The sequence below is a fragment of the Equus quagga genome, chromosome 8 (genome assembly GCF_021613505.1).
Source record: "Equus quagga isolate Etosha38 chromosome 8, UCLA_HA_Equagga_1.0, whole genome shotgun sequence".
Classification (NCBI taxonomy): domain Eukaryota; kingdom Metazoa; phylum Chordata; class Mammalia; order Perissodactyla; family Equidae; genus Equus; species Equus quagga.
This window is the reverse complement of record NC_060274.1, coordinates 71,727,362-71,755,240: the sequence shown is the minus strand read 5'-3', so window position 1 is coordinate 71,755,240 and position 27,879 is coordinate 71,727,362. Positions and strand designations below refer to the sequence as shown.

General features: G+C 36.8%; 1 protein-coding gene across 1 annotated transcript in view; it reads left to right on the top strand.

Annotated features, from left to right (window-relative positions):
* The window catches only part of DGKB (diacylglycerol kinase beta), a 605,812-nt gene extending 599,448 nt beyond the window's left edge, over nucleotides 1–6,364 (top strand). Inside the window, exon 26 of the mRNA XM_046670071.1 lies at nucleotides 6,154–6,364. Within this exon, the coding sequence (XP_046526027.1) occupies nucleotides 6,154–6,261 (108 nt within the window). The 3' untranslated portion in view covers nucleotides 6,262–6,364. The remainder of the gene's footprint in view (nucleotides 1–6,153) is intronic.
* The last annotated feature ends 21,515 nt before the right edge of the window (nucleotides 6,365–27,879 follow it).

Sequence of the window (27,879 nt, the reverse complement as noted above, 5' to 3'; positions counted from 1 at the left end):
ATGCTCCAGAAAAGCGATTTTTAACACTCTTCTAGTACTCTATTTAATTTCTTACTTAGCAGTGAGAGTTAATACGTACTGAGTGATTTTTATGTGCCAGGTAACATTCTAAGCATTTTGTGTGCATTGATTCATTTAGTACTTACAAGAACCCAATGAAGCAGATCCTATATTAAAATCTCTTTCATATCGGCGAAGGCAATGAGTCACGGTCGCTTTCCCAAAGTCCCTAGACAGGAAGTGATGGACCCAGGCACTTTGATTTTTAACCATTATGCTGTTCTGTTTCTGAAAAATTATATAATAATTTTGTTTAAATCAATATAAAATATACAATCATGGAGACTGACTTATCAACTGTAGAACCCACAATCACATTTTCTTTCCTATAATACTTTTAGAATCTTTTTTTTCTCTTTGCAAAGTCATCATTATAATAGTTCTCATTTTCTTTAAAGCTCTAACACATCAGTTTATCTGTTATCCCCACTCCCCTTCTTTGAATGGCAGAAGCCCTTCCCTACAGGTTTCTGTCCAGGTTTCTTGCAAATCTATTATCCTGGGTCTCAGTTGTCATTGTTGTTGTTTTTCATAGACTTTATTTTTCAGAGCACTTTTAAGTTCACAGTAAAATTGAGGGGAAGCTACAGAGATTTCCCACGTACCCTCTGCCCCTACACATGCATTGCCTCCCCATTATCGCCACCCCCACCAGAGTGGTAATTTGATACAATCAGTGAACCTATGTTGACACATCATAATCACCCAAAGTCCATAGTTTACGTTTGGGATCACTCTTGGTGTTGTACACTCTGTAGGTTTGGACAGATGTATAATGACATGCATCCACCTTTATACTATCATAGAGAGCAGTTTCACGGCCCTAAAAATTCTCCATGATCTGCCTATTCATCCCACCCCCTCTAACTTCTGGCAACCACTGATCTTTTTATTGTCTCTGTAGTTTTGCCTTTACCAGAATGTCATATAGTTAGCATCATACAGTACATAGCCTTTCCAAATTGGCTTCCTGCACTTAAAAATGTGCATTTAAGATTCTTCCGTGTCTTTTCATGGCTTGAAAGCTCATTTCTTTTTAGCACTGAATAATATTCCATTGTCTGGATGTACCATAGTTTATTTATCCATTCATGTACTGAAGGACATCTTGGTTGCTTCCAAATTTTGGCAATTATGAATAAAGCTGTTATAAACACCTGTGTACAGGTTTTTGTGCAGACATCAATTTTCAACTCCTTGGGATAAAGACCAAGGAGTATTATTGCTGGATCATATGGTAAGAGTATGTTTAGTTTTTTAAAAAAGCACCAAACTGTCTTCCAAAGTGGCTGTACCATTTTTGCATTCACACCAACAATGTATGAGACTCCCCGTTGTTCCACATCCTCTCTAGCATCTCCTGTTGTCAATATGATCCTATGTTTCCTGAATCTTTCTTAGTCCACTCACTTGTTTTGCTGAAGAACACCCTCAAATATGTTTCAAAGGGATATAAAAGGTAAATTCTCTAGATCATTTTATGACTGAAAATGTCTTCTTGCTCCCCTTGCATTTAATCAATACACTGACTAATGATAGAATTCTGGGATAAAATTAACTTTTCCTCTTGGGTTTGAAGATGTTTCTCCATTGTCTTCTAGCACTAAAGTTTTTGAGAAAGTCTGATGCCATGCTGATTTTGATTTTTCTGTAAGTGACCTGTTTTTCCTCTCAGTGGACATTTAGAATCTTCTTTTTATCCGTGTGCTTTGACATTTCACAATAATGTGCCACTTGAGCCGGGTAGGACAAGGATCAAAATGCGATTGGCAGAAAAGGGAGGGAAGGTTCTAAAGGGCAATCGCTGGAACAAAGGTGCAGAGGTGGGCGTTAACACGGGGTGCTTAGGAGAGCTGAGAGGCAGCTCGCAAACCTAGCTCTTGCACTTACCAGCCTGAGTGGTGGAATGCCGGTTACGGAACCTGTCTAAGTTCTTGTCTTATATCATAAAATAAGGATGCTGACACCTACCTCCCAGGCTTGATGGAATGATAAAACCAGGTAATGTAATAATAAAATTGTGAAAAAAATTATTCTTTTGGTAGCAGGTATGAGAACTCCTTGAAGGGAATGGATCCGTTTCTGTTTTAATCTTATCAGAATATTGTGACAAGCCCTTAGATGGGCAATGTGGCCTTCAGGGACGAATTATAAAGGGTGGTAGGAACATTTGACACTGAGGAACAGTGAACTAGGAAAGAAAGTACCAATGAGTTGGGTCAAACCTGCCTGGAGAACCAGTCAGGGGAGAGCCTCCTCTCTTCCCTCGATTTTAGTAGGGCTAAGGAAAGTCTGGAGGGAAGACAAATGTCTAATGGCAATAGACACTGTTCACTGTCTGCCATAAGACATAAATCCCCTCTCTATCCCTTTTATGAAATCATACTGCAATTCTACACTCTGCAATAAAAAATGCTTTTACGAGAGTAGACTTTTGTTGAGGGCAACTCAAAGAGATGGATGAAACAGGTAGCATCTGAATAACGTGTATAAAGTGCTTAGCATAATGCTCTGCACACGGTAAAAGCCAAATTTTGTTATTTTTAATTCCTGTTATTCTTGGTATTACAATTATGAGGTGGAGCTATCATACTATGCAACTCTGACAATGCGATAGAAACAAGAAAACTGTGTCTTGTAATCCTTGATCTGATTTCTGTGTGTGCATCTTTATTTCATACTGAATAATTGTAAAACTGAAACTGAAATCAAGTTTTTTCTCATTTATGTTTTTAGATGTGTCCAATCTTAATGTGAAATAGAAAGATAGAAGTAGAAAGAGTTATGGGACAGTAGAAGTGCCTGTCTTCTGCCACGGTTACTTTCCAAAGGAGCGTGGGATACATAGAAATGAAGAGTATCAAAATAGGAGGTCTCCATTCTATTCCTGACATTATTTATCTTGCGCTTTTTAAGCAGGTTTTTCTGCTTTCATGCAGCCATTCCAGCTTCTAGGAGCCCCATCACCATTGCTTATGATCGCCCACCATTCTCTCTCAATTCTAATCTCAGATTCTCTTCCAAACTAAACAAAATCAAGTTGCAAAATGCCTTGCTCATAGCTGGTGCTCAATAAATATTTCATGTATTGAGGAACACCTAAAAAGTAACTATGGAAACAGTCAAAGAGAGCCTAATGTTTGGTTCATATCTTCAAATTGCTGAAACTTAATACATTCTAAATTCTTTAGGGATAAAATCTGCTCCTTACTCATTGGTTTTCTAGTCGATAGCAGGTTCTCAAAGAAATAAAAATACAAGAGCATGGAATGTATACAAAACAGGCATCTGAGTCATTATTGCAGGTCTAGTGAGGGCTCCTTACCCAGGTTTCCCACAATCTGAATCTGAAGTTGCACTTAAGTCTCTACAACTTTCTGAAGCCCACACCTGGACTTTGTGTGACTACAACACCAACAATTCACCTGGACTGGAATTATTCTCGTCCTTAATGGAGTAGTTTTTGCTTATGCTCAAATATACAAAGTCATGTAATTATCCAATGAGATAATGTATGCAGAAAGCCAGGATACGTCATAGACATTTCCTGAATGCTAGTTTCCTCCAACTTAGCTCCCCTCGGAGGAAAACACAGTCAATTGTTTTTCATTTCCATAAACAACAGATAAAAAAGATGCAGATTTAATTTTTTACATAAATAGTGTTAGATCCAAGAAAGAGTTGTGTACTCTGAACATAGGAGTAATTAAACAACCAAGAAGAGATATTGTAGATAATTTTTAAAGTAGAACTGGCCGTTATCCTGCTTAGAAATTGAAAACCAGAATTCTGTATTAGTCAGTAGCACAGACTAAGAGTCCCATTGTGTCAAGAGCACTGAATGAGACACTGTGCTATTTTTTTGAAGGAATAACGTGATTTCTTTCAAAAAAGGATCGCCAACGTAAAGATAGCCAAGAGCAAACAAAATTCAAATACCTAAAAAAGCCAAGACCAAACAAAATCTCATACACAATAATTTGTGGTATTTTGGTTATGCTTTGTCATAAATTGATGGTAACCTTATATAAGTGTCTAGAACAATATATTTCTTCCAATGTCTTAACAACAATAATTTGTAATAATGATCTTATTTTGCAAAATTTTGTAATACTATTGTACCCTCTAACAGATTTGGTCCAGCAACTGTGAATCAGAAATGTATACTTTCTTTCTTTAGCTGCTAATGTCCTGTTTGAATCTAAGGTTATCATACAAGTAATATGTGATAACTGCTTCCCCAGGTACTCATTTTAAAGTGAAATTTTTGTGTAAAGAGATTCCTTTTCACTTTCAGCATTAAAACAAATGGTGCCTTTCTGCTTAGCCTCCTATTTCAGCATCTGTAACACTGTTGAATGTACTTGTTAAATTTCTCTTTCCTACTTGACTATAATTTCTTGGGGACGGAGACTGTGCATTATCTATTTATTAAAAGTTCCTGGTATGGTGTCTGAAGCATAGTAGGGGCTCAATAAACTTCATGACATGAATAAATGATGTTGTGTTAGGTCCTGTACAAAGCTAGGATTCAGAGGAGCTCAAAGATCACTGGCATAAGGTACAGTGTAATCTAAAACCGAATTAAGGAGAAAATCTGGTGGACATCTTTTTCAGTCGACATAGATAGATGCACTCTGGCATCTTAACTGGCTATCAGTTCCTCAATTTGAAGTAACAAAAATAAAATAAAATAAAAATCATATACCTAGCAAGTTGGGGCTGGTCTAGCCTAGTGGCCTTTTACAGGTGCAATTTATTTTTACAGTAAAGAGAACACTGACTCTTCCAAGAATAACCTGATTCCAACAGAGTTGAATAAAGTTGTTCATTTTTCCAGATTTTTGACATGCTTCTGTCTTTCTAGACTGTGAAGTAAATCTCCATTTCCCAAAAGCCCCAGTGCCAATTTTAATGATCCCGTCCACGTGACATACATTTTTTTTTGTTTCATTGCTATTAGTGAATGACAAGTGAAGGATATTCATTTTAACTTGAAAATGTCAGGTATGCACTTTAAGAGATATATTCTTGCAGCTTTTAATGAGGTGGTGTTTCTTTTTGAAAGAAATACTCATCTCTGATGCGAGTGCTGTGCAGGTGACAACTGATATTTAATAAGCGATGGTTCTTGTGTTAGTCGCAGTTCTCCAAAGAAAATGTCTCAGATTGCTTTTGAAAAACTCTTAGCGTCACTAGCCCAAAGGCAAGATGTGACCTTTTTATTACATAATGAGAATCATTTATTATCCTACAATGTATCTTAAAGTCACAGACAAAATGCCACTTTGATAATTGCTTTCAATTAGCTTTGAGCATAGCATATATTCATAAAATGTCTTCTCTAATTTAGACTTGAATTAGAGAAAATTGCAGACATAATCTACTTTAAGGTTGTCTCATTTAAGGTGATTCGTAGTTTTATATCAAAGAAATCAAAACGAGTAGCTTTAGAACAGTCTCTCAAAGTGTTTTAACCAGGCTTTTCAATATTTGATTCTATTCTATTACCAATTAATTAACAAATTAGAACGCCAGTTCATCATTGCTGACCTTTTATGCACGTTAACTTTTGACTTTCATTCCTAATGATTGTTTTGAAATTAAACCTTGCAGATCGTGTGGAAAGAGAGAAACAATCTGATTAGCAAGATAAATAAGGCTTGCCTTGACACCAAGTACATCTTCACATTGGGCTATAACTGGGACTCTTGAATCCTATGATGGCGCATCTTTTCCTGCCTTAAGTAAATAATATGTAGCTAATGGTCAATAAATTGTACTAGATAATCATGTAGCCTAAACTAGGAGTTTTGGGGTGTTACAAGTGAGCTTAGAAGTAACATGATATTTAAAATATGATTTCAGTTCATTTTTATTTTTTGTTAGTACCCTGAGCATTAGAATATGGTTTAAATGCAAATCTTTATCTCCTTTAAAAAATATTTTTGAAATCATAGAAACTCTGTAACTACCTTTTACACTTGGGGTGTTTCAGTAGCTCATGAAATATTAGTACCTTAACAGAAATTCTCAGAACTTGGTGTTATATCTGTAGATTACTCTCTTTCTCTCTCTTTTTTTTTATCGTAGATAAAAATTACACACAAGAACCAAGCCCCAATGCTGATGGGCCCTCCTCCAAAAACTGGGTTGTTCTGCTCCCTCGTCAAAAGAACAAGAAACCGAAGCAAGGAATAACCCTGTATCATTTCATTCTTAGAGGTCTAATTAGCACAATTGGGCCATGGAACACTGATGCTGGAAATCTTTGAACCATTTCAAGTCTCCTGTTCATGCAAAATCATGGAATTGGTTTAACAGTTTTTGTTACTGAGCTAATGTAAAATTCAGCTATTAGAAAATTTATTGTCTCAGTTTTTATGGGCATCTTTGCATGAAGAAAGCAGAAGTTTACATGAAGTGATACTGCATATTTTTGTTGCATGCATTCCCATAGATTTTTATGTCTCCCACCCACTCCTCTCCCAACTTCCATTTACTAACCTCTATGAAAAACCTGTGAAACAGAAAAAAGGAAGTACCACGGGAAATATGATTCTCAGTGTGGTTCCAATTATTAATAAGCAGTAATCAGTAATGCTACAATGATCATAATCACAGATTGCTATACTTTTCCCTTTTAGAATAAAACAGTGTATTGATGATCTTTAACCTATGACTTCAGGAGAAACTTTTAACTGAAAGATTTTATTAAATAGTTGTCTATGATACCTTGCTGTACCTAAATAGGTTTTCTTTGACGTCTTAATGCTGCTGAGTGGAATTTAAAATATCAGGTATAAAGTTTTCTTGTGCTGAAAAATAGAAAGTGGTTTTGATTTTGTTTAGTTTGTTTTTAATTCCAGAAATAAGTGAAAACATGTTACTTGGCAGTCAAGTGTGGTAATATGACAAGCCTTATGCCTTTCTGCATGTGAATCTACAAGAAAATTCATAACCACACCAGTAACCAAATATTGATGTTTTAAACTATGTGCCTAATAAACTGTGTTTCCCACCAAAGATTCAGGAAAAGATGCTTGAGAGAAATGGGTTAATGCACAATTAATTAAACATTGTGGAGAATATTTATAGTCTTATGTTTAATTTTGTGATGACCAAAACTCTGGAAAAAAGTGAATTACCCATTAATTCTAATTAAAATTCTCACTTTCACAGACAATAGGCCATACAACACAGTTAAAGCTCAATAGCTGATTTCTTGCTTTTTTTTGTCGTTTATGAGTATAGATGTCTGTAATTTTTAATGGATCAGTTAAGTACACTTGAGAAAGTAAATGATTGTATCAGTTCCTTTCTAGTATAAATTGCTACCTGTAATAATATTGAGCTCATTGAAGCAAATCATGCATGCAATTAGCAACGCCCCAACTCTAGTCCCATCTCTGTGACATTTCAAATGTTTATTTGGAAATAATGACCTGGGTCATTGTTTAAGGTGTTCATGGCATGGTTGGATTCTCTGATTGTTTAAAAAATTATGGACTAGTGTTTGCTTAGTGTTTCATTAAACCTATGGTATAAAATGAAATGCTACTCCCAGCAGTTTTGGTATTGTTCGTTCTTATTGACCTGCATCTCATCATTGCATGTTTTATGTTTTCAAACATGCCATAAGGAAAGCAAGTGCTTGAAATGCATGATTTATTAGTTTCTCTCTCCACTCTGCATTAAAGTACTAATGATTTATCAGTTCTCTTTTTCTATTGATTCATTCATCTTTGAATAACAAATAGCATCTAGTGATTCTGTTGAACGCAATCCTGTGCATGGATTTATGGATTTCAAGTGAAATTGCTGTAATTTTTGTTCTTTGGTTTGAAAACTCAACTGAATGCTGTTATATCAAATAGCTACTCTCAAGCAATGTGCTATAATGGAAGATTATGTATAAAGCATATTCTTTTAGTGTCCCAGGAAAGTTGGATGGTAAATATCAATCAACAGTAAGTTTAATTGCCTTGAAAATAAAAGCTTTTGAATAAAATTAAGACATAATTTAGCATTCCCAGGAAAATTATCATTACAATTGCAAACGCAGCACAGCAATCACTTGCCCTAGTATAAAAGAAAAAAAACTTATTTGGCAGAGCAGTAATCTAGACCAAAGGAAAGCTCAAAACACTAACAAATGCATTACTGACATAATGTTATATAACACACACATTGATTTTGTGTGTCTATGGTTACAGGTAATAAATATTTTCACATAAATTGACAAAATTTTCTACAATGCGCAGACAGGCTCTGTGTCAAAAACATATTCTGAAGCCACAAATTATTTTATGTTCAGTACAACATACAATTATTTCTTGGCTACCTTTTATAGTATATCGTGAAGGCAGGAAGAGTTTGTGAATCATTCTTAGCAATCTGTGCCCTGGAAAGCTGTTGAATAGACAGTGGGATGAGGCAAATCAAAGAACCTGCCTATAAGGCTTTAATAATTGAAATCGTGGGATGCTGCTTTACTCAATGTAGCTGTGTAACTATAATTAGTGATAATCTTAGTTACATTTTTCAGTCAGTGCGATTCATTGGTACCATAATAAATGTTCAAATAAAAGTCAAATTTCACTTTCCCCAACTCAGTTTCTAAAGATACTGATGTGCTTGCCCGTCAAGTACGTGACTCCTGGGGTTTGGAAAGTAGTTTTTAAAAACCTACTTTGATGGTTTTGAAATCAGAGAAGATATTCTACTCACTTTTATGACAGCTTCAAGTGGAGAATATATATTTTAAGGAAAATTCTAAACTGAAGGTTCTATGGTATATTAAAATATTGAATAATGAATGTTAGCTTTACAAGATGGAAATTTTTCTTATACGTGTGTGGGTGAGTGTTTGAGTTGTTGACTCAATCTCTTTTAAATATAGTAGACATAGCAGTGTAAAGTTTTAAGTGGATGAAGCTCCTATGTAAAAATTAACTGGGTTTGCAGGGGTCAAAGGAAAAGGGGAAAAGAGAAATGCACTTTGCTAAACATTGCCATACCCTGAGTTGATAAACAGAGAGAGATTCCAGAATAAACCTGGATATCCATGCTTCTAATAGGAATGGAGGTGTCTATGAAGAACCAGAAATTTTAAAGGATATAAATGTATTTTTCCACTGACATATGCATACCGTGTGCATTTGCTGCAAAAAGTACTGGTCAATTTATTGTGGAAGAAAGGAGATACCTCGTAGAAAGTGAATAAAATAAAATGTTAAAACAGTTTTCATTTTAAACCGGTTATGTGATTACAGCCAGAATAAAGCAAAAGGCTCAGATGTTTACAGTAGTTGACCGCAGGAAGAAATTTAAATCCAATGAGAATCAATGAATCACATATATTTCCAGATTTTCTTCTTTTTTCCTCTTTCAGGGGGATGGAAAGCAATTGCAAGTTTTTAGGAAAAATCTGTTTTGAACCTCAGACTGTGTTCTACTTGAATGAGACAAAATTCTTACATGGCTCCATTCCCTTCTGTGTCAGTCTGTTGTTTATAAAAAAGAAAATGTACTTTTCATGGCACATATAACCCTCAAAGAATTATTCAAATATAATACTTATATTCCATATTAAAAGATTAAGCCCTTGTAATATATGTTGAGGATGTAAAATTTAAATAAATAAATAAACAAAAACCTGCAAAAGAGCTTTTATTTTGTGAAAAGAAGGAATCACCCCTTAAATCTCCTATTTAAATTGCATTCTATTTAAATAAAGTTTGAATAAACTCACATTGGAAGGATTCTATACATCTTCATTGTGTTTAAAAACATGGAATTCATTTAATTTCAGTATCAATTATTTTCTCAGAAAGTGTTATTACGGTATCCTGCTTTTTGAAATAAAAATGTTAACCACTCAGTTGTGTCATTTCTTACTGCCATTTTGGCCAGGCTTTGTCCATGAATGAACTCTTCAAGCATTTGTCAGTCCACTGTGGATATTGAGATGCTTAAGTGTGCGTGCTCTGGGGCCAGATCTGAGTACAACTCTTGGATCTGCCGCCTACTCACTATGTGACCTCATGCAAGTTATTCGAGGTCACTGAGCCTCAATTTTCTCAACTCTAAAATCAGAATATGTCTTTAAAAGTAAATTAATTAATACATTAAAGAATTCAACCGTGCCTGGCACATACATATTAATAAAGGACAAGAATATACATAGTACAGAAGACCTTATTCTGTTCTGCAAAAATGGTTGACAAATCTACTAGAAAAACAGTTGTCAACTTCAGGTTCAAAATAAATTGTCAGTGTATGTCCAGGTTATTTAGATAATGTTACACTCTCCTAGCCTAATTCTCCCACAAAGTTATCTGGACATTTGAAGATGTGCAAGAATAACCTCCTACAAACTGTAAATCCAATCAAACACCATTAGACCACGCAGAGAAGCCTGCAGTTGGACAACTCCATAGCAATTTGAGGGTCAAAGTACCATAATGTCATCCTGACACCCATCACCAGAATCCTTGGCCACTGTCCAAAGGCATGCCTCTCTTAGAATCTCCATTAACAACTTCTTAATTATATTCTTCTCTGTGATTCTCCATCCACCACACCCACCACACCTCAAACACAAATTGATGGTATCCAGATTTCATTGTCAACACTCAAACTCTGCGCTGAATGCACATCTTTCCTCTTGCATTCGTTTTAACCCATCTCTCTTTGGAGAACCTCAGGACCTGTAACAGATGATTGGTGCTCATGCCTGTCAGATCCTAAAAGCCTCATGTAATAACACTGCTTTTGACAATCCTCCCCCTCCTCCAGCCAGCCAGTCACCAGGACTCCAAGGACTCCCCTTGTTCCTACTATGCCACCCACCCAGGCCTGGCAGGCCCTAAAGGAGAACCACTGGGAGGAGAGCTAACATCTACCAGCCCATTACACCTCCACAGCTCTCATATATGGGGACCTACCCTCTTTGCTCTGGACAGACCCAGCAGAGGAGTGGGTAGGCCTCACCCTGCCAGGCAGCACTCCCCCAGAGTCACCCTCTCAAGGGCTATGGTAGAAACTGCAGAATCCATGGACTTCCTGGATCTTTGGCTGTGAGAAAGAAGAAGAGAGGATGGAAAAGTAGGTGTGTGGGCAATAATGGGAGGCATTCCATAGCTTGTTGTCTGTGGTATACGGAATTAGGGGTATCCTGTATATCCAACTTTCACTCTCCCTATGAATTACCACTGACTATTTCTCCATCTTTACCTGAATGCCCCACAGACATATTAAAATAAAAGTCTCCAAAATAAAACTCACCTTGCCTCTCAATATCAACCTCTTCCACCTCCTGGAGGACTTGCTCAGTAAATTGCACCAGTACTCATTTGGTCTCTCAAGTCAGAATCCCAGGAAAAGGCTCAACCACTACTTCTTCTAAATTTCCATTCATATCAGTCCCATCCACTCTACCACTTTAATATTTATCAAGTCCATTCCCTACTCATTATCCCTATTGTCTTTGTTCAAATTCTCATTTCCCACCTAGATTACAGTTATAGTTGGGTGGATCCAAGTTTTGTGAGTCCTAAAGCTCATACAATTTAGTGACATTTTACTAAGAAAAAGAATACAAAATTATAAAGCAAAATATTTCTTTAGAAAGAGAATTAATTGCCTGTTGCACTTCCATATGTTTTCCTACATTTTTTTGACTGCATCTTTTTTGGTTCTCTCTTTGCAGACAACAGTTTTGCAGTATTTTTCTACAAAGCAAATAGAAAAATAACTCAGTGTTTTCTTAAAGATGGTTGAATAAGTTTTTTAATTGATAGTTTAGAAATTTATTTTGACATCCTAACTCCTGTTGGTAAAGTACCAAGGGTAATTCCTCAAAAGTTCTTTTTCTAGGGGGTGTCTCAGAGAATTCCAGCCCTTTGAGCTCACTAGTCATGGTTTAACTCATTCAGGTCCTCACTGGGCCAGGAGGCCAGGAGGCTAAAGTCAAAATGGCCACAAAGCATGGAGAGGAGCAGCGTCTCTTTGGGTTCCTTGTGCTTGAGGTCAAAATTAGTGCAGATGCTCACCTAGGCTACCCAGAGTGTTGTCTGGTGTCCCATGGATGTGGTGGCCTCCAGAGTGAGGCAGCACTCTGTGACTCTGCCATGTCTGCTGCTTCCTCCTTATAGTCATCACGTTTTGGAATGGGCCCATGCCAGTAAGATAACTGGAAGATTCAGCTTGAGAACTTCAAGGTAAATCTGCCTTTGCAACCTATAAGAGAGTTGTAAACTTTACTCCCAGCTGCCCATTTTACAGAATATGTTTCAGGGGAAAGTTACTTAAATCTCTCTAAGCTTCAATTTTCTCATCTGTAAAACAGGAATAAATATAGGACCTGTTTCAGGGTTGTTGTGAGGATTACATAGAAATAATTTTCAAAATTACTTTCTTTTAGCAAACATTCAAATCATATTGTTTAGCTGTGGTGGAAATGTAATAATAGTAGTGGTAGTGGTAGCAGCAGTACAATCCTCTTTATCCCCACTTCAATCCTTCCTCCACACTGCCAACTGTATTTTTCTAGAAATAGGTGGTAGCCCTTATCGGATCACCATTTTTAGTATGATAGGAGTCCAAAATCCTCAGGCAAATGAGGGCTTTCATGAGCTGGACGTTGTCAACCTTTCCTACATCTTCTTCCTTCTTATCCCCGTGTGCAAACTTAGCTCCAGCTACACTGCTATACTTGCATCGCACCAGACGTGCCATGTTCTTGCAGGACTATGCACTTCAGCAAATTTTATACTCATTGGCACATTCCCTTCCTCAAGGATTAGTTCACCTCCATTTGGAAGGATTTCTGGGACCACCCTGGTCTAGAATGCACTGGAGTGACTCTTTGGAGAGTTGAGTCTCTTTAGTGCTCCTTTAAGACTCTGCTACCTATGATAAAGTTCTTTTACTCTGTATTTTAAGTGGTTACTTGTGTGATTCTCTCATTAAACTGATGAGTTATTTGAAAGCCAGTCCTGGGTTCTATTCACTACTATTCCTATGGGGTTATCCTATATTAGAAATCCAATAATGTTTGATTGAGTAAATAACAAAGAGTCACCAAAACAACTCCCGAGTTACTATAAAATGTATTACTTGCTTCAGAAGAAAGTATATGAAAAGAAAAGAAAAATAAATAGTCTGTATTTGGTAAATTATAAGAAATTGATGTCAGTAGCACAAAAAAAAATATTTTATCCCTTATAAACTTTAGCTGAATAAACTTACACTTCAACCTGATGTCCTTCTCGCCTCTTGTCACTTTCCCATATGCAAAAGTACAACATTTCCAACTTTTCAGTCAATTCAGTAGCTAATATGGCATGATTTAACTCACAAGTGGCTATCATCGGGCCAGAGCAGGGTCTGCATGCCTGGTGGAGTTGGGAGTAGTAGTCAGCTGTCTTCTATTCTGCAGGGAATGCTGGTGTGATGGTAGGCAGAAAAATAACCCCCAAAAGAAGCTCACACTCTATCTTTGGAACCTGTTAATATGTTACATTGTGTGGCAACAAGGAATTAAGGTTGCAGGTAGAATTAAGGATGCTAATCAGCTGAGTTACCCAGGTTGGCCCCATGTAATCTCAAGGATCCTTTAGAGTGGAAAAGGGAGGCAGAAGAAGGGGTCAAAGAGAGATTTGAAGATGCTACACTGCTGCCTTTGGAGATGGTAGAGGGGAATCCACAAGCAAAGGAATGCAGGGGCCTCTAGATGCTGCAAAAGGTAAGCAAGTGGATTTTCCTCTAGAAGGAAAATGCTTTGACTTGAGCCCAGTGAGACCCATTTGGGACTTCTAACCCATGGAACTGTGAGATAAATTTGTGTTGTTTTAAGCCACTAAGTTAGTGATAATTTGTTACAGCAGCAATAGAAAACTAATACAGGGAGGTAGGCAAGTAGAATATCCATATTCAGAGCTGTGTCTACACACTGATGCCTTTTAAAGTAAAAGTCCTCTCACTTAATCCTTAATGCATTTGAATTGCTTAATCCTCACTTAAGTGCATCTGGGTTGCTAGAATCCAGTATACATGTCTCACCTTGGACCCTATGTAGATAAGTTGATGAGGGGGAGGAAGGTGGAGAAGAAAGAGACAGAGATTTTATTTCCTAGATCATTAGTTTTTGATTGCTATCTCTCTAACAAGCAAAAAGTGAAAAAGTAAAAGCATTGGTTGTGATGAATCCCATTTGGCTGAAGACAATGATCTCAATAATTTACTTCTTCAGGTAATATATTTAATCCTGGTTTTAGTTATTTGGAAGTTTGCAATATAATAATGCTTTTTTCCTCCTTCTTGGAACAATGAAGACACTTTCTACTTTCGTCTGTAGAAATAAGAAAGTAATAAAAGGTGACCGTAAATGAGAGGTTTAGAGAACTCCTCTCAAGTTAAATTATGTATACTATGTCTCCCCACATTTTCCGCTAGATTCATTTCACAAGTTTTGCTTCAGCTGGAGCAATAGCTGAACAGTCAGCTCACGAAGCCGCCCCTACTGGCTGGGTCAGAGCCCACCTTTTGCATTTGGATCGCTATCCCAGTTTGAATCTCTTGAAGAGGTGTGTGCTTGGCAAATACTAATGAATTTAAACTGGTTCATGTGTAAATTACCAAGTGTTTGGAGGGGAAATTAAAGTGCCTTGAAAATATTTTACAGCGTAAAAGATTTTCTGGGGGTCTTTCATTGATCAGAATTTCCTGAGTCGAAAGAAGGTTGCCAGCTGGATGAAAACTTAGCATGTCTTTACCTTGAGTCCTTTTCCTATTCCAGAGCCTTCACTACTGTAACCGAGTTTTATGTAGCTACCAAAGACTCATTGCCATCCACACACATGGGAGAAATTAATCAATCAATTCCGTGGAGTTTTTGGTACAGTTTAGTGACAAAGATTCTCTCCTTAACTGAACTCTACTCAGCCTCCTCTGAATTCTTTCAGTTAGGCTTCAACTTTTGTGCTTCTGTGTTCATGTCTGCATTGTCCAATTTTAGCAAGAATCCTACTAAGTCAATTTAGCTGGAATCCCCCATTCTTCATATCTGATCACCCTCATATCTAATCTGCCTTCTTATCCTCCATCACCCCCCAGGTGATGCCTGATTACCTGGCATGCCTTCAGCAAGAATGCCCCCTTGCCCCTGATGTTTCCTCTTAGTCATTCTCCATCCACTGATCCCCACCCTGCTCCTTAGCTATCAATTTCCACTTGGCCATGCTGTATTTGAAGTCGAGCCCAATCTCTCTCTCCCACTGCAAAATTCCATTGCAGTGGTCCCTATCGCCAATCACAATAGTCCCCCCTTAAATAAAGTCTTCCTTATGTTGCTTTGATAACTATCATTGAATAACTTTTCTTTAACATTAGTCTTTGGTATAGTGGAAAATTGGTATTAGGGCAGTATATCATCAGAGTCAAAAAGCTGTTCCAAAATTCCAGTCATATAAAATAGCATTCCCTTGAGAGCATTAGTCACCTAACTTCCAACTGATGTAGATTAAAAACAAAAAAATTTTAAATATCAGAATATAGAAATAATTATTATTGCCCATGCAAAGGTTTTAAAAAATTAATGATTTGTAATTGCATAACACAGCCAGTTGTAAAAGGGCCCCATCCCCCACATCCTGCCTGAGTTTACCTGCAGCTCCGGAAAGTTCCCTGCACACTGACCACTACTCTGCTTGAGAACACTTTCCTGCAAAGAAGCAAGCTTGGTGGGACATTCCGAGGCTCCATGCTGAAGTGCAGCAGAGTAATATCTCCCAGCCCCACCATCAACCAACTGCGAATGAGCATCCGCTGACAAATGTCCCAGCCTCCTTGTTTTTTTAGATCTGACAGTTCATAGATGTGGTCCACCCAGTTTTGTAGACCCTGTTACCCACAGCAGTACTCCTGTTACCCACAGCAGTAGCCCACTCATTAATGTACCCTCTATTGGCTTGTCTTGCATCTCTGTCTCGCTTTTCCCTGTTTCTCACTCTTGCTTCCTGGCATTATGTTCCTAATAAACACCCAAGACCTGGCCTCAGCCTCTGCCTTTGAGGGAGCTTTGTTTGAACCTAAATGAAGACAGTATTAATGTCCCACCTAAGCCTGTTGTTCTCCTAGAGATCTATGTATCAAAGGTTAAAGGAAAGATTGCACATCAAATGTCTAAAGAGGCCAAGAGGGCGTTAAAAGATAAACTGATGTATATTAAAAATATAGAGTTTATTTAAGCAAAAATGGATTAGAATCTAGCAGCATCCAATCTAGCAGACGGAAAGGAGCTCCAAGGAGCTGCACAAAAGGAAAGACTTTTATAAACAAAAGGGGGAGGAAACAAGGAAGTTATACAAGGCAGAAAAGTAGGTTGGTTACTGCAAGGTTGCTTTCCTTTGAGGATGGCAGCGGTCTATCAGGTAGATTACCAACTAGGAGATTCCTGATTGACTGGTTTAAGATTCCATTTCTGGGACAGCTGAAACTGCAATTAAGTCTCAGGTTGGCGACGTGGGACTTAGCACAAATGACCCCATTTGGCCTGTTGTCTTGTTTTTTAACAAGGGTAACCTGAGGAGAGAAGCCCACTGGGTAAACTGCCCACGAGGGCATTGGATGATGGTGAGAACTGTGTTGCAACTGAACACTCAGTTTCTGAGTGGTTTCTAGGGGCTGTAGCCACTCAGGGCAAGCAAATTGTTGCCAAATGAGAAAGTCACACTGGCATTGCCATTTTTTCCATTTTCCAAGAGAATTGGAAGATTTTTATAAGCTTTTTATATGAACTCTTAATTTTAGAATGCTGTGGCTAACAAGCAAAAACACTTTTGTAAATTTTTCAGTCCACGAGCTCTCAGTTCTCTCCATCTTTCATTTAAGCACTTTTTTCCTCTAAAAGGTCAGTTCTGCAGTCAGAAGGAGAACTGTTTGCCTGATAATGATAAGACTTACTGCTGCCTTACCATCCTCAATTTCTCAGCTAGGAATCTGGGTCAGAGTTGACATGAATTGTTTCAAGTGAGATTAAATATGCTGAAACACTGATGAGACAAAAATGCTGCGTGTCTTTTATTGATTCATTTAACAAATTTTGTATGTGTTTATTGAACGCCTGTGAGCTCAGGAAACATCTGTGAATAAAACAGTCCATTGTCCTCATGTGGGTTATGCGATTCTATCTGTTATGACCATTAAACCATTGTTGTATGCCATTTAAAATGGTAAGATCTAAAAGTTATAATTAAAAACTTTCATGAGGCTGTCCTATACTTGGGAAGTTTATAAGCAAGTATTTTGATAGCAGAAGCAATAGCTTTCCTGTTATATTATTATTAGGTTTGAAATATTTTTCATTCTTTGCTCTCTACCATTCAGTTTTCCTAATCAAGTTTCATTGACTCTTATTTTTACCCAGGACTTTTACTACTGTATCCTGAAAGGAAAGGGATAAAAAGTCAATGTGGTAGATGATTTGTTTCCACTATATGATGTTGTTATTTTTAATTGTTGGAGTTGAAGATGATCTCCGCATGGTCACACAGATAAAAATGAGGAATTGAATATTGGCTTGACTCTCTACAAAGTACTTTTCACTGCTCACTGCCTCTTACGGTAGGGTAGGTAACACCGCACCAGAGAGTGAGTGTTTTCTTGGATCTCGCCTTCACCTAAGATTTAGAAAATAAATAAATACAGTTTCTGCAAAAACCAACACAAATGCATATACGTGTTTAAGATGGAACAAATGTTAAAGTGAAACTTCACGTTTGCAATAAGTCACTTAACATATTCCCCCAAGCTCCCTGGTTTATGCAGTCAGAATGTCGGAAGATGTTTTGGGAAAAGCACTACCTCATCCTCAAATCTTTGTCAACAGCCCAGATCTCACTTTTAAGCTGCAGACCTGTAACAACTGCCTACTACTGACTCTACTTGGATGTTCCACAGGCATCAAGACTCAGTGTGCCCGAAACTGGACTCGTCCACGGTCTCACGTGACAACCTGCTCTCCTGTCTGTATTTGCTTTTTCACTTAATGGAAGCATGATCCACGCTTTCATATGGAATCAGTCAACCGGGCTTTTCTGTTCAGTTTATGTCACATCTATTTATTCATCTTCTACTTCTGTCCCCACTGCTGTTGTCTAATCTTTGGTCTTTGTCTCTCATTTGAACTTTTTCAATAATTACCTAATTGATCTACCTGCTTTCAGTTTGTTCTGTTTTCAATGATCCTACCACAGGATGAAAGAAATTTTTCTAAAAGATGAATGTATTGCTAATATACTACTAATACATACTGAAAAATGATTACATCCTGAATGAAGTGAATTATTAACTTTTCATATAAATGTAAAGAGCTTCAAAATTCTTACATGATAACGTGTATTTACTCTATTGCATTAGAATAAGCTATTGTGAGTGAAGGAGGAAAGGACAAGAATAATAGAAATACACAGCAACAGTATCTTATCAAAACCACAGTCCAGAGTCGAGTTAGGTGTGTGATAGTGATGGCCTTCACCACCACATAGATAGAAAACACTGTTGAATAATAGCTGACCTAGAAGACTTCCGGCACAACTCAGAGGTCTCCAAGGAGTTCCAAGGCCTCTGCCCTCAGATTTGATTTACCCTCTAACATCCTTGCATCCTTGCATCCTAAATACATAACTTTTAATATCTCATTATTTAGTAGAGAATGTGTTGGTGTGTTCAAAGCTTGTTTCACTGCCTCCAGTCATTAAACAAATTGTAACTTATAATGGAACTTGTGCAAGAAATAGTGGATAAAATAGGAGTTTAAAGCACTTAGCATCTTTAAAGAGATGCAGATGGGCTAAACAATATTTTCAAAATGTTTATACATATTTGTAACTTTTTCTATGCTCTCTAGTACTACATGCTGTGAACTCTATTTTCACATCTATGAAGAATTAGCTGGGTTTTGGCTTGTAATATTTTAGATTACCTTAACATATGTAGTTCTAAATATCTGGCATCTCTTTTAAAGTTGTTATATCATGATATGGGTTTTTTTTCTTGTTCTCAATATGTAGATTCTACCTTTTAGAGACTTTTTTAAGGGAAAGACACAAGTTTTGTCTAACTCTCACTTATTCACACACACACATGCTACCTTGGCAACTAAGTTTAATTGAAGAATACAAGACTCACATATAGTCTATATTAATTTCAAGGCATTGAAAGTTATATCATGGAAAGGAATTTAAAATATTGAAAAATGCTCATTCAATTGGTACTTTATATCTCTTTTTTATTTAATTGTTTTATTTATTTATTTTTTTGCTGAGGAAGATTCACCCTGAGCTAACATCTGCTGCCAATCTTCCTCTATTTTGTATGTGGGTCACTGCCATAGCATGGCAGCTGACCGGTAGTGTAGGTCTGTGCCCGGGAACTGAACCCAGGATGCCAAAGCAGAGCACACCAAACTTAACTACTAGACCACGTGGCTGGCCCCTTTCTTATTTTTATGTAAGGAAACACGTCGGCACATTGAGGTTCCCTTTTGTTCATGCAGCTGAACTATCAGGGATGATCCATAGGTAAAAATGTTTTGTTACTTAATAATTGCATAATTTAAGATTTCTAAAATGACCCTTTGGTTTCAAATAACTCTTATATTTGCTGCCCAACACATAATATTTAACATTTAAGAACAGTGAAACTTGTAAATTCAAGAATAAGCTCTTACGTCTTTGATCTTATGTTCATTTTAGTTCTCCTAGTTTACAAGTGCTCCTTAACTGAAAACAATTGTCAACTTTAGAGAAGGGAAAATAGGCTTTCAGAAATAGAAAGCATCAAGTCAATGATCTTCCCTAGAACTCAGTCTTTCATTGGTTTCTAGACCACGTATTTTTTGAAAAGCATGATAGCCTCTGATTTTGTATCTATTTTTAAATTATTTGAATTTCCATTTCATTTTAGAGCTATTTTGGAATTTGACTTTTTCAAATTTGAAAAAAGATTTTAATATCTCATTTTGATATTTAAATTATGCATTCCTTTTCTGCATCTTGGGGATGTATATTTCAAATATCTGAATATGATCCTCATTCTCTGGTACATTTATCTGGACAAAAATATTATTTATTTTCTATCATATTTTTAAGTTCTCTAAATTAGTCCCAACATTACTTTGTATATTTTAGAATCAAAAAGTGTTTAGAGCTGTAGGAACGCCTCACTATTTTTTTTTAAATTATGCCTGCATAGTTAGAGTTCTTTGGCCACATTCTCACAGTTAACTAGGAATACAACACCCACATACTCCAGAACTATTCCTATCTCCATAAATAGCTCAAATTGGCAAAAAAAAACACTGTGAGACTTTCAAAATAAAAGAATTATAGTCAAATCTGAATTACCCAATAAAATAAAAGTATGTGTATGATAGAATAGTTATTTCCAAAATATTAGATTTTAGAGAACATTGTTTAATTTTAGGGCAATTTGCATAATTATGTTTTATTAGGCAAATATTAAAATTTTACTTCTCCTGAATGAACAATGCCTGAGGATGTAGGGATAATTGAGGAATGGGGTTGACAGGAGTTGGCAAGTTTTTTTAGATTTTTTAATATGTTTTGGATAAAATGCAAAACCCCAAATCATGAAGGTAATTGGAAGTTATAATTGAAATAACTAAAAATAATAATGATAAGACAACCTAATAATGCGCGTACCTATATTAATTATTAAGATATTATTTGTTATTTTAAAAGTTTAGGCTCCCAGATTCCTTCAAATTTTTTTGGTTTAGAAACTTTGGTTAAGAAACTCTGTGGCCAAGTATAATGTTATGTATCCACAGTGGTCTGAAAAAGTAAGACCAAAGTTGTAGCACCGTTTGATTTTAGATAGAGAAGAGCACTCCTTTCTTCCTTTATTTTAATAAAAAAACAAATTTGTTTATTTAAAAACTGATTTGAAGCAACTTTTACCAGTAAAATAGAATTCCTTAGTTCAACACTTAAAAGAGTAAATACCTTATATATATATACTCACTCAGTATATTACTATATATAGTAATATACTTACTGCCTTTTAGCTTTTCTATACCAATGCAATATGGATTTTAAATTGAGATCAAAAGTCATCCACAAGGCGTGTCTTCCACCTTCAGTTTTGCATGGAAGTGATAGAGTAGTGATTCTTCTCTGTTACATTATTGCCTGTGTTTGCATGGTCATTCCCAGCTCTACTCCTCTTCTGCTGATGGTGTCTGGACCACTTGCTAGTGTGCTTTCAGTGGATTAACAGAGTCCTATTCTGGCAGACAGAGAAGAAAATGGGTATGGGTTTCATCTTTGACCTTCTCGATAAACTCAGGATTTAAATACAGTTACATATTTATTTTTACTCTTGATTGCTCATGTTTTTTACATTTCCTGTTACCCTAGAAACCAGTTCCTATCTCCTTTTCTTATAGGAATCACCAAGACCCTGTGGTATAAGGAGAAGGAGTGGGGGGCATGGCTCAGACAGAGGCCAAGATGAGTCTTGACACATACACTTGTGCTATTGTTTTGTCATAGCCACTAGATGACACCATTGAAGGTTGTCAACAAACTCCTGGTGGTTGCGCCTATAGGACTGACTACACCCCAAGCATAGGTCCTAAAGTTACATTTCTCTTCCTTTACTCATGATGTTTGGCCATTTTTCCCCAAAATATAGCACCATGCTGTGTTTGCTCTGTTGAGATGGGTTTCCTCCTTCAGGCAAAGTTGTGCTCACATCAATTCTCCTTCATTATTGCTTCGACCTTTGTCTTAAGCCTGAACTCTTAGACTCTTAGAACTTAAGCCCAAACAGCTTAGACTCTACCTTTCCTCACAGATATTTTATTTTAGGGGTCAATTTTCCTTTCCCTGCCAGTAGACCTTTCCGAAAACATCCTGTTCTACTCTGGTCTCTTTACCTTTAAATCTAGGGAGCAAGAGGTTAAGATTTCTCTCTAATCTCCCACAATTATGCAGTTTGCTTCTTTCTTGTTTCCTGTGATCAGTGAGGAAGAGCAAGAATCTCAGGAAATCAGTCATGATGAAGTCACGAGAGGTTCTATCTTACCCTTTTGCAGGTTTCCTGCCCTCCTCAGCTATTCCCCTTCACATCCCATAATTTATGTGTCTGCTTGCCTGCAGCCTGTCCTGGAGATTACGGACATGCATACATCCTGCCTAATTGAGCACCTTTTATATCAGTGTGCATACCCTGGTCTGGCCTTGGTCAAAATTGCGAATTCAGCAACGCTTACCTTCCCTTAATGTTTTTCATCTTCTTTCAGGGTCCCATTACCAATCCTTTCTATAAATGGATGTGTTCTACCAAAAATGCTAAATGTTTCCCACTGAGACAGATCTGTTTGTCTCAGGGATCAAAAAACTGATAATACAATCTATAATCATAGGGAATATTTATAACCAGATCTTTTACATTTAGGGGTTTAGTTTTTGCAAAGTGCTTCCTTTGAGAAACAGTCATCAGTAGTGGAAATCTCACAGGGTTTACAGTCAACCTGGCCCAGTTCCAAAATCCTGAGAAAAAGAAAACAACAAGAGAAGGAAAAGAAGCAACAGAATAAATGTGCAATGATGAATGAGAAAAGAAGTAAAACCTGCACTCGGGCTCTTAGTTGTTACTGTATTTGGACTCTAGCACTTGGAAACTGAAATGAGTGATGCGGTATTTATATTTAAAGGAAGTATGCCATGAACTTGAGCAGTATAAATAATGAATACTGAATTTTTAGAAAGGTATCCATAGTGAAACTTTAAGGAAATACCAGGAAAAAAGTATCACAACTTCAATCTTTTTAAAAAGTAAATCTGTCTGTTACATGACAAATAAACCAGATGTCATCAGGAGTAGATGACAATGAAAGGCTTCACTACTGAATTCAAGAGAAGAAGCATCATCTGTGATCATTTTCTTCCGTGAAAAAGGAGGCCTACCAGATCCTTGGGATTCAACCCATGGTGTCTGAAGTGAAATCCACAAGTAGAAACAAGTTTATATAAAGAAGAGAAACTCTTAAGAAGTACTAAAAGAAAATTCTTAAAAAGTAAGGATAATTATTTGCATATTGTAGAGGAGATTGAAATATGTTAAATGAAAGAGATAATTTAAGATTTCAATTTTTCTGTAACTCTAATTTGGTTTAGAATAGGTAGACTCTAATTCATGGTAATTTACACAAATGGTGTTTGGTTTTCATTGTTTTTTTCTTTTTTTAAAGAGTAGCTTTCTCAAATTTTTGATATATACACATGCATATACACACATGCATGCACACACATACATACACACAGATATATATTTATTTATTTACATATATGTAAGAATTTATACACACACCTAGATTTCCAACTTTCCTGTGAAAGGAATTTGTTTATTTGTTTATTTGCTTATTTATTGCCGTGGTGGAGATATATTGCATTTCATAGACACATTATCGTTAATTTGTACTGGAATAAGATAGGCTATCAAGAATTTGTCAGTTCTAAAAGAAAAAGGCATTTTCAATTTCCTGGCAGCTTTGTACAATTTACTTTAACATCAAATCAGAAGGATTATTTTCACTTTCCTTGTAAAGTTTTTTTAGTCATTTGCTGATTTATTTTTTCCCTGAGAAATATAACTATTCTTTGGGAAGTAATGCAGAGTAAATAAACTATCGCCAGGCTTGGGTTTTGGTAATTCAAGTGTTAAAGTTAGCAAATACCGCAATTTGTATTTGCTTTCTATGCGCTTCCTGCTGTTTACCAAGTGTCTCTTTCTGTGCCATAAATAATTTAGAGTTCAAAGTGAACTATGCCACTAAGTGCTAGAAAGCTCCAAATCACATTTATTTCATTTGTTAATGTTTCCCTCATATGACCCAAATCTGAAACCATTCCCCTTGCCCTCTAATAAACAAATCCTCTTAAAATGCTACTATAAGCTTTCTTCTGGCAAGAGGAAGAGGAATAAATTAAATATCCAATATGAATTGATTATACAACACTGTTTATAGGTATTATTACTGGTAACAATATAATTTTCTTACTAAATGCAATTCATATAGAAAAATGTATGTTTGACATGACCGAAACAAAGAATAATATGAAAACTCAATATGGATTGATTTGGAAAGGATTTTATTGATACCTGTTATTCAACAGTGGCATCTAAAATGTAAGAGAATTTAAATGACAGGTATTTTGAATCAACCTATACATAATCAACTTGCAATCCTTGAAAGAATAAAATTAGACTTTTCATTGAATATTTCTTATAACAATGTCTTGTGAATAATTTTAAATATTCACTTCCGAACATTATGAAAATGACACGGCATATTCTTCACAGTAACGGGAAACATTTTGTTGCTTCATACTAGTGATTCCCTTATGCCAAAAAGCAGCCATTTCAAATGTTTTTTTCTTAGTTTTACTTGTGTGATCTTGAAGACTTTTCAAATGAAGAGATCTAAGAGAGGATCTAGACCATACTCAGTTTTTTTGTTTTTTGAGGAAGATTGGCCCTGAACAAGCATCTGTTGCCAATCTTTCTCCTTTTTTTTCTCCCCAAAGCCCCAGTATGTAATTGTATATCCTAGTTGTAAGTCATTCTAGTTCTTCTACGTGGGATGCCTCCACAGCATGGCTTGATGAGCAGTGTGTAGGTCCACGTCCAGGATCCAAACCAGCGAACCCCAGGCTGCTGAAGTGGAGCACGCGATTTAACCACTCGGCCATGGGGCCAGCCCCCATACGCTCATTTTAATGACTGACAAAAGAGAGGTTCAAAAAGTTTTCACTTTCCCAAGTTTACAAAGGTAGATCGCAGCGGGTGGGGAGTTAAAACCTCAGGGTTCCGGTGGCACATTTGGGCCACTCTTCTTTGCTGCCTCTTATGAGAGAAGGTTTGTGAAATTCAAAAACTCTTTCAAAAGTACATACCACAGACAATTTTAAGATATCATTGGTAAGGTGTTATTATTAAAAATAGGACTTTAAAAAAGTATCTAACTTCCCGTGAGTAATGTAAATATCTTACTTACTTGAAACCAAAAGATGGAAAATTCTTACATTTCTCTTCTGTCTTTGTCTAGGTTATGAAACAACCAAAAGTTTTAAAAAATGAGCTAGAACTCGTTCACTTATTCATATACATGAAATGATATCTGCTTTTTCTTTATCCTCTATACCTAACGAGGGAAATACTTAGCACCGCTACTAAATCTCTCTGTTTCTTTGCTCATTTCTAAACTGTGGGTAATTACTAACGTTACAGGGCTTCTGTGAGGACCGGCTGTGACAATGCATATAAGAAGTTAACACAGTACCCGACACATCACAAGAGTTCACTAAACTGGTTTTTCATTAGTGTTAATAAGTGATTGGCTTTGCTGAATCATCTTCTAATATTATCTGAAGCACTGACTTTTACATGAACGTCTTCTCCTTGTTCACTTGCATAAACTTTTTAGCTACCACACCTCGCTAGTTAACAATAATAATTCCACTCCTAAATGGAAAGAGACTAACATAATATCTCTCAAATGCCTGCAATAAGCCTAGCGCTACCGTAGGTGTTTCATCTATTATTCACTTTGATCCTCTCAAGAATCCTGTAAGGTAGGTATTAAGACCCCCCATTGTCTAAGCATGGACACTCAGTTCAAAGAGATGGACTTGACGAAAACTCCAGAGCAATACAAGGGAAGCTGAATTCAATCAGCAGTGCCTGCTTTTGAAGTCCACCAATTTTCTAGTCTATCAAGCTATCTCAAAATCCAAAGGGTCATACAGCTTTAAAAATAAAACTAAAAAAAACTATTTTACTTGCTCTTCTGGTAGAAAAACAAATTTTGTTTAAATCACATACAATTCCATCCCTATGTGTCATCGGAAATCAATGAACAGACTGAGAATCAATTTCTAAATGTTATTCCCAACTCTACTGGGCTATCAATTATGAAGTAGGACTTAGGACATAGGAGTTTTTCTGCTATAACTTCGCTTGCTTTTGTGTTCCCTCTTCCCCAGTCAGATGCCAAATGCAAATGCTACACACACACACGCATACACACACACACACACACACACACACACACACACGGAGCCATCTGCCTCATTCCCTTTTTGAGAGACTAGAGCTTTCTTTCTATGATAAGAATCATGCCCCTCTATGCAGTGTGGCCTGGCCTCCACACAGCCTCTTTTAAGGCTGACCACAGAATGCATTCCACTCTTCAGGACATTTGCTCAGGACGTTCACAAGCCCTGCTCAAATAAGTCTTAATTTCCAAACATGAAAATCAATTCATGAAGAAATTTCTTTAGGTTTCACCTGAGTGAGATGATTAATTGCCTCCCTTTGGCTATATGTGCCAGGTAATATGCTAAGCACTTTGCACGCATTATATTACCTTACAGTTAAAATAACTATGCAATGGATGTGATTCCTAGTCCTTACATTTCAAATGAGTAAACTCAGAGAGGTACAGCACCAGAGTCAGTAGGAGAGGATCCAGGATCACAACTGCAACTAGTGAGGATGCTTCCCCATTCTACCTTACAGTGCTTACATGGGATAAGCAAACTCCTGAGCTGGTCAGACAGGAGCCCAGGATCGCCCTCTAGAAAGAATCTCCCCAAGAAACACAGGGAGTATTTTCTCCCTTCCATGTTCTCCAAGCTTTCCTGGCAAGAAAACAGGGAATCAGGTACTCAAAACTATGTACATTGAAAATAGGAATCTGTGATAGGACGTGATCATTTCCTTAAAATCTTACTCAACAGTCTTATTCTCTAACATCTCTCTAAGCAGTAACAGATACAGTGTTTCCTCGAAGAAACCCTGTTACCATTTTCATTCTCATTTATGAAATATGCTGTCTTTTGAAACCATAGTGTTTATGTAAAACAAAAGAAATAAAAATCTCCACAAACTCTACACTCTCAAATTTACTATACATACTGTCGGAAACTTTCCAACTGATGATATAAAAACCTTTTTAAAGTTTAGCTATGATGCGTGATGTTTGGGAAATTTTGGACTTGTTCTCTTAGTGCTCAGATGGCTGTAATGAAGACAGCTGCCGGGGGGATTTGGCAGGTGTACAGATGAAGTTAGAAACGTACATGTTTATCACTTAGAAGCTGCATACACCTACTGTTCTTCTTCGCCAAAAGATAACAATTCCACGTTTTATAGGCAATTGTCTTTCCTTTTTTGTCCCCGAGGCTCACCAAAATTCAATACGTTTCTTTTAGTGAAAACCACCTTGCTGCACTCAGCATCTTGCCTAAGCAAAATTCCTTAAAATAAAATGAGCAGGGGCCATTACTGCTGCGTGAACAAAGCCAAAATCATCACGAGCCCATTTCTTTCCAAATGAGCTCATTACTATTAATTTCTCCTGTCCTTAGAGAATATTGGAACAGCAAGTTCATCAGGAGAGTGAATTAAATGTAAAAACAAAGTTGGTAAAAATATCTCTCCCCTTCAAATCGCATCCTAAGTAAGGCAATCCCAGAGGACGCAAACTCGCAATGGCACAGGCGCCACATAGATATTTTAGATGATTAGCTGTGCGTGATTCTGGAAGCACACATGGATGTTTTGACACTGGTATCAAACAGAAGCTAAATGTTTGTGGAACCACCTCAGTAAACACATATAATGTGACAGATTCGATTCTCAAGAAACCTATGATTCTCTCCTTGGAAACCTCAAGAGACTCTGTCATTGAAAACAATATAATAATAGAAGCGAAAAGTTAAA